Source organism: Talpa europaea, assembly GCF_964194135.1.
Source record: "Talpa europaea genome assembly, chromosome: 8".
Classification (NCBI taxonomy): Eukaryota; Metazoa; Chordata; class Mammalia; order Eulipotyphla; family Talpidae; genus Talpa; species Talpa europaea.
The window spans coordinates 96,295,658-96,320,021 of NC_140075.1; the positions used below are offsets into that span (position 1 = coordinate 96,295,658).

Genomic DNA, 24,364 nt, shown 5'->3' on the forward strand with positions numbered 1-24,364 from the left:
GGGTTTCCTGACTGAATGGCAAGAATCCCGAGCTCCTCCATCCATGAAGGCCCCCGACCTCCAGTAGATGGTGATGCCTGAGTGGTGTCTCAGCCTATGACTAGAGGGTAGAATGGGGGGCCTCAAAGGATTGGATAAGTCTATAATAGAAAGGGTGTGTGCAAAGGCCGGGAAATGATCATGTGATATACCCAAGGAACCCTTAAGAAGGGCTGGGAGCAGGGAGGGGGATTAGTGAAACAGAGAAATTCATCTATCTCTATGAGGAACCCTTGCATCACTGTTGTCCTTCACTCTAACCAGGTAGCCAGCTGAGTAACACCGCTGCATGCAATCAAAGTATTTGCTTGCTAGAGAAAGAACTAATTTTGCAAATAGCCAATGATCATAACCACCTTGGGGGACTGGTGGTTCTTGATTAGGCAAGGTTCAAAGTAGCATGACAAAATCAGCTGTGAAGTGCCAGTCTAATCAGTCTTGTGACGCCCAGACCAATTGTCTAGGGTCCCCCGTAGGACAGCTTACTTCCCAACCAGACTGGGGAAGATTATGGAGATGAGTTGAAAACTTGAAATTGGGTATTCAGGAAACATACCCATGCTTCTCCTTTGGGGATGCCCACACTGAGGTGGGGGATAGTTGCAGCTTTAAAAAAAATGGAATTGTAAAGTTGTCAGAGGTGGGAAATACCCCCTTTTATACTGGCTCTCTGTCCACTCAGAAGGATCTAGGGAGATAGTTAAGCAAAGGTTGTTAAATTCCACCAGAATCAGTTGGAAGCTCTGTGTTTACATCCCGGGGTGAAGCTCATTAGCATGTGTCAGAACTGCAGCTCCAGCAACTCCAAACAACCCTCCAAACATCGCTGGGCTTTTGGAATGCCAGCCTGACTCTGCAGAACCAGCTGTGCCTCCTTGCAGTGTCCTCCTGACCCAGTGGCCAAATAGTACAGAGAAGAGGCTCTTTTATGACCCGAATATGTCCTGCTTTGAGCAGTCTGCATTCCCCTCCTCTGAGCTCACGTTGAGGGGCAGGAGCTGGGCAGTGTCCAGGGTGAATGGAGGCGTGTCTATGGATGCTGTGACCAACAAAACACTCTGAGGGTAAGGGCTGAGCACTCATTGCCAGCCTCTCATTGCCAGCCTCAAAACACTCATATTGGCTTCAGCTCTACAGCTGTGCAATAGTCACGACAGGATTGTAACTGGGGGTTCGATTTTTTTTTTAACTTTTTATTATGGAAAATAGCAAGCATATAAAAAAGTTTGGTTGACCATGTATCAATTTATGTTTCATGTTTTATTTACATTCTTCCACTGGATTAATTTATTAAGATTTATTTATTTATTTATTTATGCATACAAGAGCCATGGTACAGACCAGAGATAGGTGTGTGTGAGTGTGAGAAGATTCACCAGAGACAGAGTCAGGAACAGAACAGGCAGAGTGAAATACATTGCTGAGGGGAGCAGCGGGTGAGTCAGGAGAGGTCTGCTGCGCCATGTTGCTTCCTGGCCGGCCAGGGATCAAACTCGTGCTGCAGAGGCTGCGAATTGCTTCATAGTGCGGTGCTTAACCCCTTGCGCCACCAGGGAGGCCCCACCATTGGATTATTTTAAAATAAATCTCAGATATGATGTCACTTTTATCCATAAATGGTTCAGTACATACTCTGAAAGTGAACAACTTAAAAGAATACCACAATACCATTATTCAAAAAGTCACAGTAAATCTCAATACTGATTGAACCATATATTGGTGAGTGACAGCAACTCCTGGCACTGCCTTCTCTTTTATCCTCCATCTCAGCAGCAACAATATGTCAAATGCAAAGTAGTGAAATGAAAATGACAAAGATGAAGGAATGGCAAGATCATATCCACACTAGGATTGTTATTGATGTGCCAAGCAACTTTAGTCATTTAAAAACACTCTAAGAAGTAGCCTAACAGACAGGTTAACACAGCGACCCTCAGTTTTCATCAGACTTGCTGGTACTCCCCAGTGCTACCAAGACAGCTCATTAGAGAGCAAGAAGATGAACAGTTTTCTTGAGTGGTCAGCTTGAGGCTGGACCCCTGAGGTTGCCAGACCTCTACTAAGTTGCAGGAATAAATTCATGGTAATGTGAATTTTTTAGACCTTTTTTCTGGTAGTATTGTTTTAACAGCAATTGGGAAATTTTATGAAAGTATAGTATATTAGAAAAGCACACAAAACTCCAAGTTTGTTTTGCAATAATATTAAGTTACCACTTACTGAGCTCTGTGTTTGTCCTGAGGATTACATTCTGAAAATGAAATGTAGGCTGCACAACTGACTGCTATTAGGACAGCCAGTCATATTCATGTCTACCATGTGGAAGCATCTTTATGGATGAATAGGGTGAGAAAGGAATCCCCCCAGAGTGGCTTGGGGTGCGAAGTCAGAGGACCGCATAAGGGGAGATGTCCATGCCAAGGGTATCTAGTGGAGGGTGTTCATGTAGGGAAGCCTGGAGTGACTCTACCACTCATGGGCCCCCCAGGCAGCATTTCCTTGCTGAACACCAACACTGACTCACTGTTGGGTGATCCACTGAAGGGATGATAAAGGACCCTTTATACAAACAGCATAATTCCAATATTTAGGATGGTCAATTGCAGGAATTATTGGGCAATATTGTGCAAATGGTGACTATCACATATAGTCATGCAGACCTTAAATACTCTACTGTTTAAGCAGTGATCACTAGCTGTTTACACAAGGGGAAGAAGTGATTTCTCAATCAAAAACTTGAGCTGATCCAGAAGTCCTGCTTCAGAGACACCAGAAACTGAGATGTCAAGACTTTCTATCTTCAGATTTCTTAGGGCTGCATCAGGAGGACTTCGGGCTCATGCATATATGCCTTCAGTAGCCTTTTGGAAACTGTCTTTAACTCCTTTGATACCACTCCTCTGCAGGAAGGGTGAGGTTAATTAACCCTGTCACTACAACAGCAACTTCCCACTGGGATTTGCTTACTAACTGGGAAGAGCATTATGGTAATCCCTTCTGGAACTGAATCACAGACATAAAGGCATGGATTGACTATGCCTCCAACAGGCATCAGGGCTCACTGAGTGTTAAGGATATAAAACACTCTGTGGAATGGCCAGGGCCACTGGAGAGAAAGGGCCCAGGTTGTTGGGTGCTCTTTAAACTATTCACCCTGGAGCAGGACCTAAAAGACTCAACTAAACTCTTTTTCTCAAAGACAAGAGGGACAATATAGTTGGCCAGATAGGGGGTCCTGGAATAGAATAGGTACTCCACAACCAATGTCTATAGGTGAAGGTGGGAGTTAGCATTACCATGGCAACCTCTCCAATTTCATGCTTCCAAAGAAGAAATCATGATGCTCTCTGCCATTTCTCTTAAATTACAGTCCAGAGACCTTAAATTCAAACATCTGTTGACAAGGACACAGGATCTGTCTCTGTTAAGTGATGCAATCAGTCCTCATTAGACTTCTCCCTACTCTCTTGAAAAGCATAAAGAAAATTACATTTGGCACAGAAGAGGCTTTTAAACGAACCTTTTCACAATTTGTCTCAACTTGAACATCCAGTTGAAACATACAATTACAAAAGAGAAAAGAGTGTTCTAGGTAAGTTGACACAGGATCTCTAAATGTAGCTGAAGGGATTACTATTGTCTTCAAGGTTATAATGTCTTAGATCAGACTTCCAAACCAAACTGTTGTGGAGACAAAAAAGCAAATTACTAAGCATCCCTCTGACCATCATCTAACTTCTTCAGCCTTCACCACCTCCCAGATATCTTCATGATTTCAGTCTCTCTTAGCCCATCACTCACTTGCCTTTGTGTCTAGCCTAGAGTTTGGTTAGCCTTTGTTACCTGTGTTCCTTGACACCTTAACTCCCCACTCCCACCCCAGCTTGCTCTCCCATACAAATCTATACTGCTCCTTACACAAATTAGGCTCTTCTCTACTCTCTACTACAGGAGATCCATACTGCCTAAGATCACCTTTGTCTTACTTTTTTTTTAAAAAAAGGTTTATTTATGCATACAAGAGCTGGGGTACAGGCCAGAGGTGTGGGGGGTGAGAGGATTCACCAGAGACAGAGTGGGGAACAGAACAGGCAGATCTACTGAAATACACTGCTGAGGGGAGCAGCTGGTGAGTGAGGAGAGGTCTGCTGCACCATGTGTGTTGCTCTGTCGCCAGAGATCGAACTTGTTCTGCAGAGGCTGTGGATAGCTTCACAGGTTGTGTCTTAACCCTTTATGCCACCAGGGAGGCCCCTATTTTTTTTTTTAAAGATTTATTTATTTATGCATATAAGAACAGGGGTATAGACCAGAGGTGCAGGGGGTGAGAGGATTCACCAGAGACAGAATGGGGAGCAGAACAGGCAGATCGACTGAAATACACTGATGAGGGGAGCAGCAGGTGAGACAGGAGAGGTCTGCTGCTGCACCATGTGGGTCTCCTCCTTGGCTGGGGATTGACCTTCTGCTGCAGTGGCTGCGGATAGCTTCATAGAGCTGACACACTTAACCCCTATTTTTGTAGTCTATTATTGTAAGGGCAGGAATGGCCACTGAGCAGGTTTTCTAGGATCCAGCAGACTGGGTAAAGGAGGAATCAGAGTCCTCAGTGGTTTTTGCAGGTCTTTTATTGGGATTACCAGGTACACAGCAGGCAGGGGCTGGGGGGCCGGGAGGCTGGCAGGCCTCCCAGCCCCCAGCAAGTCTTCACTCTATCTGGGCTCTCTTTTCTGCTTCTCTCTTGGCTTCTGTTCGTTCTCGGCTTCTCCTTCAGCTTCTGTTCGTTCTTGGCTTCCACTGGCTTCCCGTGACGCCACCCTTAAAAGTCCAGTCTCTCAGCCCAGGTGTACCCACTTCAGGTGCCTGCCCTCAGGCATGCATTCAGGACTGCAAGGATCCATCATCTATCCTGACGGCAGGAGGGCAGAAAAGCCTGACATTTTTCCTTACCCTACAATTATGTACCCTGTAATATTTATCAGATGCAATTACTGCACATAATATCTAACAGGGACTTTCCTCTATGTTGTCTCATAGAAAGTAGTATGGTGAGGAATTCCTTGCTACTCCAAGTGTGGTCATCTGGAACTTTGTTTAAATGCAGTGTCAGGTCTGACTCTCTGTTATGGCTAGAAGTGCAAGTCCTGAGATTTTTTAAAAAGTTCTCATCTTCCCTGGTTATAATCCAGATGGACTGAATCAGAGTCTCTAGAGGAAGAGTTGGCAAACCATAGCCCACAGACCAAATTCAGCCTACAGACTATTTTTGCATGGTTGGCAAGCTAAGAATGGTTTTTACATCTTCAAAGTGTTGTAAAAAATATACAAAGAATGTGCATCAGAGACCATGTGTCCTTCAGAGTTTAAAATATTTACTATTGGCCTTTACAGAAAATGTTTGCTCATCCCTAATACAGAAGGTCTGAGAACCTTATTTTTAAAAGCCTTCCAAAGTGAGGACTTTACTTCTTGACCTTGAATACTGCCCTTAATTTCAGTAATAAGTTGTAAAATAACAATTGATATGCAAGAATGAAGATGAAATAAGGTATTCAGGCAGAGAACCTACGTATGAAACAGTATAGGTCACCATAAATGGTTTTTATTTACCAAAGAGCATCCAATATCTAACACTCTAGTTGAGTACTTCTGGTCAGTCACAGCATGCTGACTAGTTCCACGAAGTGTGTAACCCATATTCCACGTGTTATCTGTTCTAAGGATATACCTTCAGTCATGCCCAGCAGAAGGCCAGCTGACAGCAGAGTGGCCCCAGTGAACTCCCTAGAGGAGCAAGAGGGCAGACCCACCCCAACAGACATCAACATGGGCTCAGCAAACTCCGGGAAGGGACATGAGGGCGAATCCACAATGGCAGATCCCTCAGACCCTCAGACAGAACCTGGCCCCATACACTAAAGACACACCTACAGATTAGTTCTCCGACACAGAGCACAATCTACAGGAAAAGCAGAAGTGCTGCACTCTTAGTTTCATTTTTTTATTTTTATTTTTTTGGTGTAGAAAACTGGGGTGTATGCCAGAGATGTGGGGGGGGGGTGGGATGGTGAAAGGATTCACCTGAGACAGAGTAGTGAGCAGAGCAGGTGGACTTACTGAAATATACTGCTGAGGGAAGGAGCAACAGGTGACAGACGGGAAGTCTGCTGTGCCACATGGGTTAGATCCCTGGTGGGGATTGGAATTCGGCCTATAGCCCTGAGACTTCACCCCTACACCACCAGGGAGACCCCTCTTAGTTTTTAGAAAGCAAATAATGAGGGGACAGAAAAAATACAACAAATGGCAACCTGAGTCCTCAGGGGAAAACTACACCAAAGAGAGAGAACATATCTCCAGGAGCCATTCACAAAGACAGGAAAGATCTGTTCTTCCTATCAGACACAGAGATCAAAATTGCCATGATTAAGAATTCAAAGAAATGGGAGAATGCACAGAAAAGCTGAGCAAAGGTATACAAGAAAAATGAATGTCCTGAGAAATCAAATTAACAGAAGATCTAAAGATATACCTTCAAGGTCCTGATCTATCTACTGCTCCCTTTCTTCAAAATGGTAATGTATTTGACAACTTTACACAATTATTTCCTACTCCAAAGGATTGCTGATAAGATACATGTAACATGTTTTCTAAGCAGTAAGTGCTATGCCTAAGTGATAATACTTAACACAGCCTATAAATTAACATTTCTTCTAGCAGTATTCCTACAAATGTAGTAATATTTATCATATAGTTCACATATTGATCCTGACTTTCATTCCAAAATTTAATTAATAAAAACAATTTGACATAGGGAAGGCCATTTGACATGGATGATGTCATACTACCCACTTCCTTGTCCTCTTTCTCCCAATCCAAAGTCTGGTTTGCTTTCAGGACAGTAAAAAATTGCTCATCCTTGATTAAAGTGAAACAGTTTACCATTCCCACCCTATACAGTATGACTAAGATGTATAATTTGGGCATTTAGTGAATTGCTGGAAATATTTTAAGCCAGGGAGATGGAAGTTAGGATGTCCCTCTAATACTCCTGGGGCCTCTTGGGTCAAATGCTAAAAGACAGAAGCAGTCTTTTAGAGGGCCTCCCTGGTGGCCCAAGGGGTTAAGATGCAGACGATGAAGCTGTCCGCAGCCACTGCAGCACAAGTTTGATCCCCGGCCAGGAACTACCCACATGGCGCAGCACACCTGCCCCCCTCAGCAGTGTATATATATATATATATATATTTTAAAGATTTATTTATTTATGCAAGCACTGGGTCAGTCAGAAGCGTGGGAGGGCAAGAGAATTCACCAGAAGCAGAGTGGAGAGCAGAACAGGCAGACTACGAAGTATACTGCTGAGGGGAGCAGCGGGCAGCAGGAGAGGTCTGCGCGCCATGTGGGACCCTCCCTGGCAGCCAGGGCAGCCGGGGATTGAACCCGCGCTGCAGAAACTGCATGCAGCTTCGCAACCCGGCGCTCAACCTCTGCGCCACTGGGGAGGCCCCTCAGCAGTGTATTTCAGTTGATTTGCCTGTTCTGTTCCCCACTCTGTCTCTGGTGAATCCTCTCATCCACCCCCGCCCCCCACACCTCCGGCCTGTACCCCAGTTCTTATATGCACAATAAATCTTTTTTTTAAAAAAGTATTTTAGAAATGCTCAGGTATATTAAAAGTGAATTAGAGTTTGGGGGATATTATAATTGGTCCGGTAGATTTCACCATTAGGTAGCTATGTATGTTATATAAGCAATTAAACTGGTTTTACTTGTGCTTGGGGAAAGGCCACAAAATCAATACTCCAACTCTCCAGCAACACGGAAGAGTGGTTGCAGGGGTCTAAACCACTGGCAGTTTCATCACAGGCTTCCCCTTAACAATGAAAAGGCTACTTCTGTGTGATACTGGGCAGTCAGATGTGTATTTCTCCACATTTATTCCAGGGCTATTTTTTTTTTTAAATTTAAGATTTATTTATTTATTTATACAAGCACTGGGTACAGTCAGAAGCGCGGGAGGGTGAGAGAATTCACCAGAGCCAGAGCGGGGAGCAGAGCAGGCAGAAGGACCGAAGTACACTGCTGAGGGGAGCAGCGGGCGGCAGGAGAGGTCTGCGCGCCATGTGGGACCCTCCTCCAGTGGCAGGGGAGCAGCCGGGGATCAAACCGGCGCTGCAGAGGCTGCGGGCAGCTTCGCAACCCAGCGCTCAACCGCTGTGCCACCGGGGAGGCCCAGGGCTATTCTTTCTTGAACTTTATAAAGTGTGATTCAAAATACTGCTCCCCTTTTTGCTCATATTCTAACATCTAGGATGCAGATGTTTCCTCATATTCCTTAGAGAATCCTATTTTCCTCTGTAAGCCCAATGCCAGAAACATTGTCTATGAGAAGCAAGGGATCCCATTTCCTTCAGATTCGCTGCCGTTTTCTTATCCCCCCAAAGCAATGTTAAGATTGTATCTGTTGGAGAAATAAAACTATCAGCCAGATAGGCCAAGTGAAAGGTGAGATATTCCAATTTACTTTTGGATCTATTTATTTTGTGAGAACATTTTAGCTTTAAACTTTGCTTCATAATGAAACATTAACTACAACTATATGTAATTCTGTCAAGTACCCTAATTTTAATAATCCTGTGCTACAGTGATGACATTTCATTATTAGACTAATAGGTCTATAGAAAAAATGTGTATATATACATACATATGTGTATATATATAATATATATCATACATATGTGTATATATATATAATAATATATATACACGTAACACTAAGTTCTAATTTGGTTCTGCATAAAACAAGAAAAAGGCCCTAATGGTGGGGGAGAGGCAAGGAAACATTAGGGAATGCCCATGTACTTGATGATGAGGTACAATATAATGTGTGATCAAATCACAATGTGACCATAGTCTCTACATTTAAAGCAAGATTAGGGCCGCCCTGGTGGCGCAGCGGTTGAGCACTGGGTTGCGAAGCTGCCCGCAGCCTCTGCAGCGCTGGTTCGATCCCCGGCTGCTCCTGGGCCACTGGAGGAGGGTCCTGCATGGCACACAGACCTCTCCTGCCGCCTGCTGCTCCCCTCAGCAGTGTACTTCGGTCCTTCTGCCTGCTCTGCTCCCTGCTCTGGCTCTGGTGAATTCTCTCACCCTCCCGCGCTTCTGACTATACCCAGTGCTTGTATAAATAAATAAACAAATCCTTAAAAAAAACCATTTAAAGCAAGACTACTCACTACTTATCTGTGGCCTTTCCCTTACCCTTATAGCTTCCACACAGGGATGATAATCAGTAATCAAACATGGAAGGCTATGTGAAGGGCACAAGAACCACCCAGAGAGAGAAGACCACAGCTAAGAAACTAACCTGGCTGCTGCTGTTGCAGACAAGCTATGTTATCAAAGTCTTTCATAATGTGTTCATCAACAGCAAATACAAACCTTGGAGCTATAGTTGAGATTCTCTGAAGAAATGAGGTTAAAAAGCTTGTTAGCGTCACATAAATCACAGCAAAGTATACCTAGCACATATAAGAGCTCTCTTCAAATTCTTTATGTAGAAGCCCACTGGTTTTAAAACAGCTGATGCTTTGCAAGAAAATTCAATGTTTAGGACCAAAAAAAAAAAAAATCACTCAGGAAAAATATAACTAAAGAACATTTATTTGTTTTGCACTAAGACTTTATCTTGAGGACATAACTGAAGTGTCACCCCCCGATCACCTCCCCCCAATGGTTAGTACAGTGAATATTAATAAGCAGATATGAACAGTTTGAAGGACTGCAACCAACATTAACTGACAAAGAACAACCTCCATCTAAAACATCATAAAAATGTTTAAGTAAAAAAAGGGGGTGGGAAGGAGGCAGGCAATGGGGGTTTCAGATTGAACAAGATCCTCGCATTTCATCTAATACATTCAATCCTGGCTAGAATGTACCAAAATGGAAACAGGATTACTATAATACAAAACTTCCACTACAGCACGCTGTACACACCTGTGTTCCAAGCCCACCCCCATCCCCCGAATGCTTCCAGCGCAACTATTTCCCAGCCTGTTGGGCCTGCCGACGAAGAAGCACGTAGATCTTCTCTTTAATCCAGTCTTTGTTATAAGGCTGGTATGTCTGAGTATCAGCTCGGTAACTAAGAAACAGAACGATAAGAGGCAAGGTTACAATAGTCAATTATTGACATGTTTTTAAAAGCCCAAATTATAGCTACCCAATAATGGTGAAGATATACACGTTAATACATAACTTAATGAAATGTCAAAAAAAGCTGATTACACGTGTTAAATTCTGAGCAATGTGAACTTTAGATTACCTGATACAACCTTATAGTGACAAACCAAGGTCTAGAGATCTTACACTAAATGCCCAGTGTTATACATCTATCTCTCGACACAGTATGACCAAAACCGTTCTTTCTCTGATAGCTACTATTTTGGGGTATCTTTAATGATGAAAAACAAAAATCAAACACTAATAAAAACTACAGATTTGCTAAATTTATTCTTAATTAACCTTTAAAAACATGTCAGTGCCACAAAAAATTCTTCCTTATAAAGCACTGATATAAGAAATCTCTAAACCTTTAAGATTTGCTTTTTAAAATAAATACTGCTAGTGGCCACTGCAAAATTATCAGAACACATAAGGAACTCCAAAATAGCTCTTAGCAGAATAAAAGGGTCTGGAGCTCAAGGACTAGCATTAGCAATGAAACTAATGGAACGCCAGGCTTTTTGGAGTCCAAGGTATCACTCAATAGTCCCATCACTCAAGATATCTTTAAAGGACATGGGAAACAGAAACATTCCAGCTGACTTAAAACTGAACTCTAGGTAGTTTAAGTGATAATTAATATTTGGAGTAAAATATTAAAGCTATGACATTAAAAAGAGACTGTGGGGCCTCCCCGGTGGCGCAGCGGTTGAGCGCTGGGTTGCAAAGCTGCCCGCAGCCTCTGCAGCGCTGGTTCGAACCCAGGCTGCTCCCCGGCCACCGGAGGAGGGTCCCACATGGCGCGCAGACCTCGCCTGCCGCCCGCTGCTCCCCTCAGCAGTGTACTTCGGTCCTTCTGCCTGCTCTGCTCCCCGCTCTGGCTCTGGTGAATTCTCTCACCCTCCCGCGCTTCTGACTGTACCCAGTGCTTGCATAAATAAATAAATAAATAAATCTTAAAAAAAAAAAAAAAAAAAAAAGACTGTGAGTAAGCAGAGATTATACAAATTTCACAATGTCTCAAAGCCATGTGCCCCATCTGGTGGAAACAGTACACAATATCTAAGAAGTGAAGATACAATTTGCCTTAAAAAAATGACCACAAGGATAGCCTCAAAAAATAAACAACTCCAGGGCCTCCCCGGTGACGCAGCGGTTGAGCGCTGGGTTGCGAAGCTGCCAGCAGCCTCTGCAGTGCCGGTTCGATCCCCGGCAGCCAGGCGAGGGTCCCACATGGCGCGCAGACCTCTCCTGCCGCCCGCTGCTCTCCTCAGCAGTGTACTTCGGTCCTTCTGCCTGTTCTGTTCCCCACTCTGGCTCTGATGAATTCTCTTACCCTCCCGCACTTCTGACTGTACCCAGCGCTTGTATAAAAAAATAAATCTTAAAAAAAAAAAAAACTCCAAATATTTATCAATTGTTCTCATTTTAGCAAGTATCTTTTTTTAATGATAAAATTACAGCAAAATTACATATAATTACAAATGATAATAATAAATACCTATTAAGTTACCAATGCTTAAAGTAATTCAGGAACAATTTTTAGAACTATGTTTGGGAGGGACAGACCATTTCCCCCAACAAGATAACTCTTGCTTTGTGAACACTGAGGAATACATTGACTTACATGCTATTTTCCAACTCAAGAAAGAGTAATAAGCCTTCATTATAGAAAGCTGTGTGTTGGTTGGTGATTGTTAATTGGTACTTGAAAATGATACAATTAAATGTTACTTTAATAAAATCCCTAGCTATTGGCACAGATGAACTGTTCAGCCTACTGGTGGTCAATGGATGCAGGTCTATACAAGAATAGAAAGCTGTGGGTCTAAGCACTAAAATTAGTGTTTTCACTAATAACAATTTGTCTTCCTGACCTTGTTATAATAGGAATGAAAATGTCCCTCTGCATGTTAAAATCTTAACTTCCAACCGATACATCCAGTTTAAGTTGAGTGTGAAAACTTCCCCAGATATACCTATGATAAATATATATTAAAAATTTTATTAGCTAAATAACTGATTTCTGAGACTATAGGACACTATAGAGTTTATCATGAAATGTCATCTGAGATTCCTTCACTTTGTTTAGACTATCCTATCAATTAATATAGCTCTAAATAGAAACAAAATTACCAGTAATTTAAAAAAGCAGCCTTAAATCATATTATCTAGGTGATATGTATTTATATCACCAATATTCATTCAATATCAACTATGTGCCAGAAACTGAGGCACTAGGGATACGGTAGTGAACAAAAACAAAGACACGGGCCTCTCCGGTGGTGCAGCGGTTGAGCGCTGGGTTGCGAAGCTGCCTGCGGCCTCTGCAGTGTTGGTTCGATCCCCGGCTGCTCCCCGGCCACCGGAGGAGGGTCCCACATGGCGCGCAGACCTCTCCTGCCGCCTGCTGCTGCCCTCAGCAGCGTACTTCGGTCCTTCTGCCTGCTCTGCTCCCCGCTCTGGCTCTGGTGAATTCTCTCACCCTCCCACGCTTCTGACTGTACCCAGTGCTTGTGCAAATAAATAAATAAATAAATCTAAAAACAAAAAAAAAAAAACAAAAAAAAAAAACAAAAAAAAACCAAAGACACCTATTCTGCGATTTAATTCTAGAAAGTAAACATAAACCTTATTGGTGGTTTCATATTCAGATAATTCTGCCCACATCTGGGCCTCTTACTTTCCTGAATTCCTCTCCTCCAATTATCTCATCTTCTGTCCTTCCTTGGCCAGATCCTAAATCTTGTCATCACTAGTAATTGCAATCCCCTAATTTCAAGCATCTCATTCTTTTATCCCTACTTCATAACTCAATTTTTACAATCCTTTGACCCTATTGAGACCTAGAATTAATTGATCTTACCTGTGTCTCCATCCTCTACTTAACATTTCATGGTCATTCAGTCCTGTGCATAAAACTCCTGTACATACACCCCCAATGTTTCGCAAAATCTTTTTTAGTTCTCCCTCTGTAAAGACTCACCTGTAACCATCCAGGTTAAGAATGACTAGAAAAAAGCCATCACAATGACTAATTTCATTTTAAGTTAATTATCAGGAATCATGAATCACACATTTCCCTAATCCCTTCACTGTTCTAGATTATTTACCTCATTTCATAATTTCCTACACCTACCTCTTGTACCTCTTTCCTCCTTCATTCTTAATTCAAGTGGTGTCCTTACTTCCTAGTTTTCTGATTACAATCAAGGTATAGATTCCCCTAGCTTCCATTACATCTGTCTTCCTTCCTACTTTACTATAAATGAACTGTCTCAGACCTTATTTAAAAGGCATCAAACCTCCCGCTGCTAAATCATTTCATTAAGTCAGCAAACTTTCATTATTTCTCTCACCTTAACAACAACAAAAGCATCTTTTTATTCCACCAGTGAGCTGTAACCCCACTTTTCTGCTCTCTTTCAACTTAAATTGTTAAAAAAAAGTCTACATTGGCTGACTATAATTCCTCTCTTCTTACCTTAACCCTTTGCACTCCACTGTCCCCTCTCAGGGGACATCGGAATTCTAGCATATCACTCAGATGTCCCCTCTCAGGGGACATTGCAATTTATTAGTGATTACGGGGAATTGAGGTTATTTCAACGCAACTTTTTGAGACATGCATGTTTCCCTGAAGTTTTATCTTGAAATGGCACAAGAAATTAAATCAAAATATCGTAAAATGGTTTGGAGTGCAAAGGGTTAAACACACCGAAATCTATGACGATTTTACTCCCATCCTGCTATCTAGTTTTTTATGTCATCAAAGACTAAAACTAAAACCAGAGGTTAATCTTCAGTTCTCATTTATTTGACCTATCAATAATATGAAATACTTTTGAACTGGTTCCTAGGATATCACCATTCCTGCTCCTCTAATTTCACCTCCTTTGATCCCCCCCCCCACTTACTCCTCTGCAGATATACCGGTTACCTTTCAGCCTGTTTTACTCACTGCTCAATCCCCAGTGCCTGCAACATGTACGGTAAAACACCAACACTTAGCAAATATTTGTTGAATGAATATATATCTTTGTGTGTAGGACTCTAAGCTGATCAACTAGAGACATTAAAAGCCAATGTACCTTAATAGCTGCAGATCTGTTGCCCTCTTAAGAGTTTTCTGAGTTCATGATGAAATAATAAAAACTTTCTTATCAGCACATTTCATTAAAGATCACAAGATTATCTGAATGCTCTGAATAAATCAAGTAAAATAACCTTAAGTGAAACTCAATTAAAAGGTACAGAAAAACAAATAAATTTGAAAGAAAAGTTTGTTTTCACAAGAACCTTTTTGATGAAATTAGCAACTCCAGGCCTGACTCCAGTGGTGATCCTAAAGTGCCCAAGAGTAGGTCCAATGTCTTTCACCACTGAAAACATACTCACTTCTAGCATGGTCTCTAGCATATAATAAATACTGAAGCATATAACGACTGAAAATCATCTCATTACAAGATGTTTCCATTTTCCACTTTAAAATCAGCTGGACTTAAGTCTCTAGTCCAAATATGTTGAGATTAAGTAAGTCTATAATACTTTTTAAGTATTATGTAAGTCTGTAATTAAGTAAGTCTATAATACTATTGCTCACTGGCAATAATGGGGATAAATAGATAAGTACAAATTATTATAACAAATATTTTTACAAAATTGACAAATCCGAGAATAGAAAATACAAGGGTCTAAAAAAAAATTTTTCATTTCAACAAACTAAAATACACGTGTTTAACACTTGGTGGGATTAAAATCAAACCATTTCCGTTCTACATACATTCACGCTTTAAAAATGATGTCACGAAAACAGAATAATCTTAGTTTTAATCTAAAGTCCATTGTTTTATTGCAGAGAGCTGTGTGGATGGATGCTCATGGGATAGAAGATTAAATGGACTTGATTTTTTTTTAATAAAACTTTTTACAAACAAACAAACAAACAAAAATAAAGTCCATTAAGACAAAAATTATATGGGAAAAGAAACTAAGGAGAAGACTTTTCAGTTTAAAGGACAAAGAATCAGGATTTTGAACTTCTTAGCATGTATTCTGCATACTATAATTACCCCAATTAGCAAAGTTAAGTTTCCTGTGCCTTCAGTTTTATGCTGCCAATTTATAAGTTATATGTATGTAGGTGAAATATTAATTGCTATATAGTAGCTAAAATGCAGTAGAAGGCACACAGTGAACTCCCAGTACTATAAATCATCTCAAGCGGAATGATAAACAACAGAAAAACACATCTTAAAGAGATCATGGCTAATACTTACACAAGGCAGCTGAGGTCTGCCAAATCATCAATAAAATCAAACAACTGACTGATATCATATGTGATAGAAGGACTGTTGGGATTCATTCTCTTCAGATGTTCTTCATACATTTTACAAACACCTAAGAAAGGGAAGAAAACCAAGATCTTTTAAATCCATAAACTTTAGAGGGGGAAGTTTTATATGCTGACATCATCATACATATTTTTATAAAGTTGGGGTAGGAAAAGAGCAGTAAGTTGATCACTTCTGTTTTCATTATTCCATTGACAAATATTATAATTCACCAAAATGTTGCTAAGTTTTCTGTGCTGTAGCAATAAAATGGCACTCAAAACACTGGATTTTTAAGAACTTTATAAAACTTTGACATATGATGGTTCAATAAGTGATGACACCATGGGTCCTACCAGGTTTTCAATGAATAACTATTCCTAAAACCTCAGAGTAAATAAAGAAAAACAACACGCTTAGGAATAATGGATGAAAAATGCTTTCAAACTCTGATACAATGTGTATGATAGAAGGAGTAGGGAACAAAGATAAAGAGATAATCTTAATATAGTACTTGAGACCCTGGACGCTGGATTTAGACTTGAATTTCAGCTCTGCCCTTTACTAATGACTTCACCTCCCCCGCCCCCATCCTACCTGTTATATGAAAAGAAAAATACTATCTCTTCATAGAGCAACTATGAGGATCATGTGAAATAATACATATGAAGTAGCTATCATGACCACCACATCTGAGGGGAGATATCCTATACCGTCAAAAAATTAACAAGGATGTAAAACAATGGCACTTCATTAAAAATAAGTAAAAAGTAAAAAATAACATAGGTAATAAATATATAATCAAATATAACAAAAGGATAATGACCAAAGTCACATTAATGTAACAATTTGAAGAACACAGTATTTAATTTTTATTCAGTGACACATTCATTTCTCATTCCCACAAAATGGAAACTTCCAGTTCATTCCCACTATAAAATAATTTTAAAAAAACTTTTAAAAAAGATTTATTTATTTATGCATACAAGAACTGGGGAAGGAGCCAGAAGTATGGGGAGTGAGGCGATTCACCAGAGACAGTGGGGAATATGAACAGGCAGACTGATGAAATACACTGCTGAGGGGAGCAGTGGGTGAGTCAGGAGAAGTCTGCTTCGCCATGTGGGTCTCCTCCCTGGCCAGGGATTGACTTGTGTTTTAGTGGCTGTGGACAGCTTCATGGGCTTTGTTCGTCTTAACCCCCTGCGCCACCAGGGAGGCCCCCCACTATAAAATACTTTTAAGACTACTATGGGGCCTCCCTGGTGTCTAGGGGTTAGTCTCACCGCTATCACCACGATGGCCTGAGTTCGATCCCTGGCCAGGGAACTGACCCACATGGCACAGCAGACCTCTCCTGTTTCGCCCACTGCTCCCCTTAGCAGTGTATTTCAGATCTGCCTGCTCTGCTCTCCACTATGTCCTGGTGAATCCTCTCATCCTCTGTACCTCTGGCCTATACCCCAGAACTTACATGCAAAATAACAAATCTTAAAAAACAAAACAAAAAAACCCCCGACTATTATGATGGACAATCAGCAAAAATTTTTATCTGGGAAACATGTCCTATACTGTACACACACGTCCTTATGTGCTGCTAAAGTGACTTAATAAATTTCCTAATAAAAATTAATATTCAACTAGTGCTATCAAAAGCTATCTTAGGATTTCTGATTGCCACTGGTATACACTCTGTGATCAGAGAATATCACTCAAGAGTTACTGATCAGAAAGGTCAAAATGGAAAGGAAATAATACCCAGAAAAATTAGTTCACTGCTGATCTTAAAAAGGCAGTGACCCACAGCCACCATTAATGGTTAAAGTCAGATGGCTTCCCAGTCAGATGTGGAAGAATACTAGACTATCTGCTCTTACCACCTCTATCCACGATAGTACTGGAAGTTCTATTGACGGCCAGGGTATTCAAACTGGAAAGAAATAAGTGCAACTATCTCTACGTGTAGGTGATATGATCTTGCATATAGAAAACCCCAAGAAACCCATAGATCTAAAAACACAAGATTGCAGGACATAAGGTCATTGTACAAAAATCTATTTCTATACCTCAACAATAAGCAATCTGAACATGAAATTTAAAAAATTCCATTTATGATAGCATCAAAAAAGTCAGATTCTTAGAAATAATTTAAAAAGCACAAGACATACACTGAAAACTACAAAATATCATTGAAAACACAGAAATAAATGGAATATTTCAGGTCAAAGGATGGGGAGACTTAATAATATTTAGATTGCAATACTCCCTAAGACGATGTATAGACTCAAAGCAATCCCTCTCAAAATCAGAGCTGTTTTGCAGAGATTGACAAGTCAATCTTAAGTATGATATAGAAATACAAGGGACCTAAAGTATATGACCTGGTGTCATATCTAAAAGATGGTTTTGGGGCTTCCCTGGTGGCACAAGGGATTGAGACGCAACCTATGAAGCTGTCTGCAGCCTCTACAGCATGAGTTTGATCCCCAGCCAGGGAGCAACCCACATGGCACAGCAGACCTCTCCTTTCTCTCCCACTGCTCCCCTTAGCAGTGTATTTCAGAAGATCTGCCTGTTCTGCTTCCCACTCTGTCTCTGGTGAATCCTCTCACTCCCTGTACCTCTGGCCTACACCCCAGTTTTTCTACACATAAATAAATCTTTAGGAAAAAAATTGGAGTGATAGGAACTTTCATTTATTATGGTGAGACTGCAAAAGGATACAGTCACTTCTGAAAAGTCTGTCAGTTTCTTACAAAGCTACAAGTTTACAGTCTTACCATACGATTCAGCATTGCATTCCTTGGTATTTACCCAAAGGAGTTGAAAACTCAGATCCATACAAAAATCTGGGCATAAGTGTGCATACATACAGCTTTAGTCTTAATTACGAAAACTTGGAAGCAACCAAGATGTCCTTCAATAGGTGAATGGTTAAAATCGAACTGTGGTACATCCATACAATGGCCTATTATTCAGTAATAAAAAGAAATGAGCAATCAGTTTACAAAAACACATGGAGGAACCTTGAAGGCAAATTGCTAGATCAAAGAGTCAATCTGAAAAAGCTGCATACCGTACCATTCCAATTATATGACATTCTGGAAAAGGCAAAACTATGGTGACATGAAAAAAATCAGTGGTAGGCCTTCCTGGTGGGAAAAGGGTTGAAGTCTCAGCACTATGAAACTATTGCCAGTCACAGTGGCATGAATTCAATCCCCAGCCAGGGACCTAACCCATACGGTGCAGCAGACTTCACTTCTCTTGCCCACTGCTCCCCTTAACAATGTATTTCAGTAGATCTGCCTGTTCTGCTCCGCACCCTGTCTGTGGTGAATCCTCTCACCCCCAACACCTCTGGCCTATACCCCAGTTCTTGTATGCATAAGCAAAATAAAAATAAATCTCAAAAATAAACAAATAAATAAAAGACCAGTGATTACCAGAAGCCTGGGGGGGAGGGGAAAAAAAGGTAGAGTACAGGGGATTTGGAAGGCAGTAAATACATGTTTAAGCAAAGTGAATACTAATATAAACTATGGGCTTTAGTTAATAATACTGTAAATAGTAAGAAATTGTGAGAGTATAAGGAAGGAAAAAGGGTTATGACTGAATTCTCTGTAATTTTAAACCAACTTTCCTGTAATTCTAACCTACACTTAAAAAAGCCTATTAATTAGAGGGATAAACTCTGCTTTACAGAGAAATACTATTTTAAGAAAAATTTTAAAGTGATCATTTTGCAATTTTTACTATGTGAGAATTCCATTTAACTTCTTAAATGGAAAATAAGTGACCCGTGTTAACTACAAAAGGAAAAAAAAAAACCTACCACACTACACAAAGACAAGGAAGAATCTGAAATGCATGTTGCTAAGTGAAACAAATCAGTGAGAAAGGTTATATGTAACAATGATTCCAATTATGTGAATCATTATTTGCCTGGAATAGGCAAAATTGTAGGTAAGATTACCACTGATTGGCAGGGGGCAAAGGAGGGGGTGAAATGGGACGAAGTGGGTTTTTAAAGCAGTGATTCTCTTCTGTATGACACTGTAATGGTGGGTACATGAAATTATGCATTTGGTATAAACCACAGAACAACACTACACAAAGAACAAAACGCCAATGTAACCTATGAACTTTAGTTAACATCAATGTATCAATACCAATTCATCAAATGTAACATATGTACCATACCAGGGCATTACTAGAGGGGAAATGGTGTGGCAGTGGGTAAAGAGAGTACATAGGAACTCTGTAATTTGTTCAATTTTTCTGTAAATCTGAAACTGCCCTAGAAATATTGTATTTAAAAAAAAAAATAGGCTTTCCTAAAGTCAGCAAAGAGTATGTATGTGCACAAAGACACCCTTACTGGCAAGCAAGAAGGGACCTGAAGAGAAAGGAACAAGAAAGCCTTCTTTTTAAAAATGAAAGTAAAGATGGGGAGGTAGAGCAAAATGTGGAGGTGCCCCAATGTGCTATAGTGGAGGACCATGGGTGTCTTGGTGGTGGGTGTGGTAACATACAACTGAAGTGGTGTGACCTCTGAATAACATACAGTGTTGTAAACCAATGTCACTTCAGTAAAAATAAGACAGAATATGACAGCAGCCAGGAAGACATGGAGGCAGCATCCTGAGGCTATGTCTAATTATTACAAGTTGGTTTACTCCCCACAAAGGTCTACCCATTGTTAACGTTAAGTAGACAAATTTTATTTTATTTATTTTTTATTTTCTTTTAAATTTATTTATTTATTTATTTATACAAGCACTGGGTACAGGCAGAAGCGCGGGAGAGTGAGAGAATTCACCAGAGCCAGAGCAGGAAACAGAACAGGTAGACTGACGATACACTTCTTAGGGGAGCAGCGGGCGGCAGGAGAGGTCTGCACGCCATGTGGGACCCTCAGCAGCGGCAGGGGATCGAACCAGCGCTGCAGAGGCTGCGGGCAGCTTTGCAACCCAGCGCTCAACCACTGCGCCACCGGGGAGGCCCAAGTAGACAGATTTTAAGTCAAATCAAGTTAGCTTTGGATAGTCAACAAGCTCAAGAATATGTCAAGCAGCAAAAACAACTACACAATCTTCTTAGGAAGAAATGAAAGACAGGGCCTCTCTGGTGGCACAGGGGTTAAGACGCAGCACTATGAAGCTACCTGAAGCCACTACAGCATGAGTTCGATCCCCGGCCAGGGAGCTGACCCACATGGTGCAGCAGACCTCTCCTGACTCACCTGCTTGCTCCCCTTAGCAGTGTACTCCGGTCGATCTGGCTGTTCTGTTCCCTACTCTGTCTCTGGTGAATCCTCTCACTCCCCACCCCTCTGGCCTATACCCCAGTTGTTATATGCATAAAATAAATCTTAAAAAAAAAAAAAAAAAAAGGAAATGAAGAACAGACAAATTGGGTAGAAAAGGATGAATACTATTTATGACAATCCAATCTATGTGCTCACATCTAAAACTGTAATGAGTAAAAAGGGTTAATAGTTCCCTTCAGCTTATCAAATGAATAATAAAACATACTTATTTGGCTTCATTTGCCAAATCTTTCTAATTTTTATTTTCTAACATTCTGGACTGTACTCAAACCTCAACAGCTTTTAATGTTAGTTTAAATAAGCAGATTATTAACCAGAATGAAATACCCTATAAAGATTTACATAAAATACACAAATATTACTTAAGTAATAATATATAAGAGAATATTTACAATGAGTCTTTGGAAAGTCACTCATTATATACAAGAGCTGGATTTTCAAAAAGTAGTATTTGCAATAGGAAAAGAAAGTATATATAATTGTTTCAAATATTCAATAAATACGGTCTTAACCATATACGTTCCTTACTCATATTATGAAGTGATAAAATATGTAGAAAACCATAAAATCAATTCCTAACTGAAACATTATGATAGTCAATGTCAGAAAAAATAACTCAAAGATTTCTGCCTCCTGATTTATGTTTACTCACCTTCCATGCACTCATTCACAGATTCATAGTCAGCATAAGTTCTGCCTTCTGGCCTCTTAGTAGGCTGTACCAGCAAAATGGTGTGAGACTGCAGGGGAAAAAAGTGATGTCAATAAAAGTTTCTAACTGATGTTTGAGAAATTCAGAGTCTGATATCAAATCCCTATTCATGACAATTGATTGTTGGTTACTAAAACATTATGAGGGTGCTCCTCCTACAATATGCCTTTGTCCAAGAGCGGCCTCAAGCTAGATTCACAACTCCTCTGGAAGGGCTTTTGTCTCCTAGCCCTTAATGGCTGCTTTCTCAAACTTCCATTGTACTTGCAAGTCAGTAAGTACTCAGCATAACCTCCCTAACACTGTTTTTTCTTTCTCGTATTTCTTCTCAACTAAATCACAAACTTGTTTAGGTTTCCGATCTCCACTGGTCACTATCTGTAGCCCTACAAAGTGCCTAATAAAAATCCAGATATGGGGGGGTGGGATAGGAAATGAGAGAAAAAGGGAAGCACTATGACTGCAAGCACTTGAGTCAATCTATGCTTTCTCTGCTTAGCACCATAGTGGAACCACATCTTATGTGGGGGGTGAGACTCAAACATGAAAGCATAAGATAAACTGGCAATATAAAATACATACATATAGTTTATATTACCCAAGGAAACCTTAAAGTATTTGCCCAGTACATGACTCTCTTTAAGGGGACATTTACTGAAATCAGATTTTTTTTTTTTGTGGGACCCTCACCAGTGCCCGGGGAACGAACTGCTGCCGAGGCTGCGAGCAGCCCAGTGCTCAACTGCTGCGCCACCAGGGGAGGCCCTGAAATCAGGTATTTTTAAACAACAGAATCACACAAAATGATCACACTACAAGAAATGTGGACATGCCTAACAGTGAACAGTACACTGTCTTTTACCTCCTGCTACCAGGGTGTGAGGTTTCTGTTAGTGACACTGTTACATTTTGGGCGGATGGTTCCTTGTTGTGGCGCCTGTACTAGGCACTGTATCATGTTTAGCAGCATCCTTGGCCTACACCAACCACCCTTAGCCCCAGCCCTATCTGCAAAGTCCTGACAATCAAAATTGTCTACTGAAATTATGCTTGGTTAAATATATGATGCAACCTCATTGTAAACCCAATCTCAAAGCAAAAACTATTCACATTCTTCTCCCTTGCTGTACTAGTATTTAGTGTAAAAAAATTTCTCTAATGACAGGATGCCAAACTTTTGTAGCAAGAAGAAATTTTTAGCTATTAACAAATCAGAACTGAAATAGCTAATGCCTAGATTTCAAATTGAGCAGTAAAAAACAGTACTTTGGACAAAAAATAAAAAGCAAAGGATTTACATATTTCCTTCATCACCCACCAAGAACTGGGTCATTCTGATTGAGTTTGAGAGGTTTTGAGATAAAAATACAACTTAGTGCCAGAAATGAGGGGTTTCTCACTTAAAATGACCTGAAAATCAAAACTTTTGTTTTTAAAAAAATAAGTGGTTGTAAGTCAAACAAAGCATTCTATTAGATTATTTGTTACACAGAAATTTTTTAAGCCATCTCCTCAAAAACAAAAAGCCATTTCAAAGAGTCATATGGGAGAAAAAAAGATTTTATGGAAACCAAATTAGCACTCCTACAATAGGAATAGCCCTGCACACTAATCATACTTACAACAGCCATTTTTCTAACTTTAATGAAAATTAAGGGACTCATTTAAGAGAGTAAAGATGTGGAAAAGGCTAAACAGTATACTGTTTTTTATATCTAGTCTTTTTTAAAAAAAAGATTTATTTATTTTTTATACAACAGCTGAGGTACAGGCCAGAGGCTCAGGAGGGTGAGAGGATTCACCAGAGACAGAGTGGGGAGCAGAACAGTCAGACAACCGAAACACACTGCTGAGGGGAGCAGCGGGTGCACAGGTGAGGTCTGCCACGCCATGTGGGAATCTCCCTGGCCGGTGGGGAATTGAAACCGCGCTGCAGAGGCTGTGGACAGCTTCACAGAGCTTCGCTCAACCCGCTGCGCCACTGGGGAGGCCCTATATCTAGTCTTGAACCTGTGACAAAGTTCACTCGTTTCAATACTTACTTCCCAAAGCAAAGATTAAGAACTAAGAATTTAAAAATGACTAAATAACGAAACTGTAGGCAAAATTAATATATTTAAGTGGCAGTGCTTTCCTGTTACAAGTTGCTTAAGACTATGATACCTCCCAAACCAGTTTTGATCACTTTCTTCTTAATGGAGCTATTTTCAGAACCGTTTAATTAAAAGTCCAAATATATTTTTCTCATCAGTTTTTCCCTTCTTCTGGGCAGATTTGGTCCTTGCCTTCCTCATGATCTTATTTCTCAGGGGAATAACAAGTGCAAAAATATATAATGTAAAATGTAAATACATATGTAGAATATATGTGGACTTACATTTGCATAATAGGGAAATAAGACTGTGACACCCAAATGAGGGGGGGAAAGTTAACCAGAATTAAAAATTCCTTACTCTCTCTGATTACAAAGCAGTTTATGCTCACTGTGAGAAAGGATTAACCTGTCTGTATTAACTTTTTTAGTCTCACAAACATGAGCCCTAACAAGTCACTCTACTGTTGCAGAATAGTACAATTTGCTCATTAGCTTTAAATACTTCCTCCAAATTAAAAACAAAACAGAAGCTTGTATCTCCAATAAAGCAAAGGTATTTAAGACTTTTGAAACGTTATTTACCTCAAATACAAATTCTAATTTTTAATTCTACCAAGACTGAC

General features: G+C 40.4%; 1 protein-coding gene across 1 annotated transcript; it reads right to left on the reverse strand.

Annotated features, from left to right (window-relative positions):
- Positions 1-10,086: 10,086 nt before the first annotated feature.
- On the reverse strand, positions 10,087-22,979 carry ERH (ERH mRNA splicing and mitosis factor; the record flags this gene model as incomplete). The annotated part of the gene is made up of 4 exons (XM_084240288.1): positions 10,087-10,189; positions 15,549-15,669; positions 21,587-21,674; positions 22,965-22,979. The coding sequence occupies 4 exons, from the start codon at positions 22,977-22,979 to the stop codon at positions 10,087-10,089; spliced, it is 327 nt and encodes a 108-aa protein (XP_084096414.1).
- Between the last annotated feature and the right edge of the window lie 1,385 nt (positions 22,980-24,364).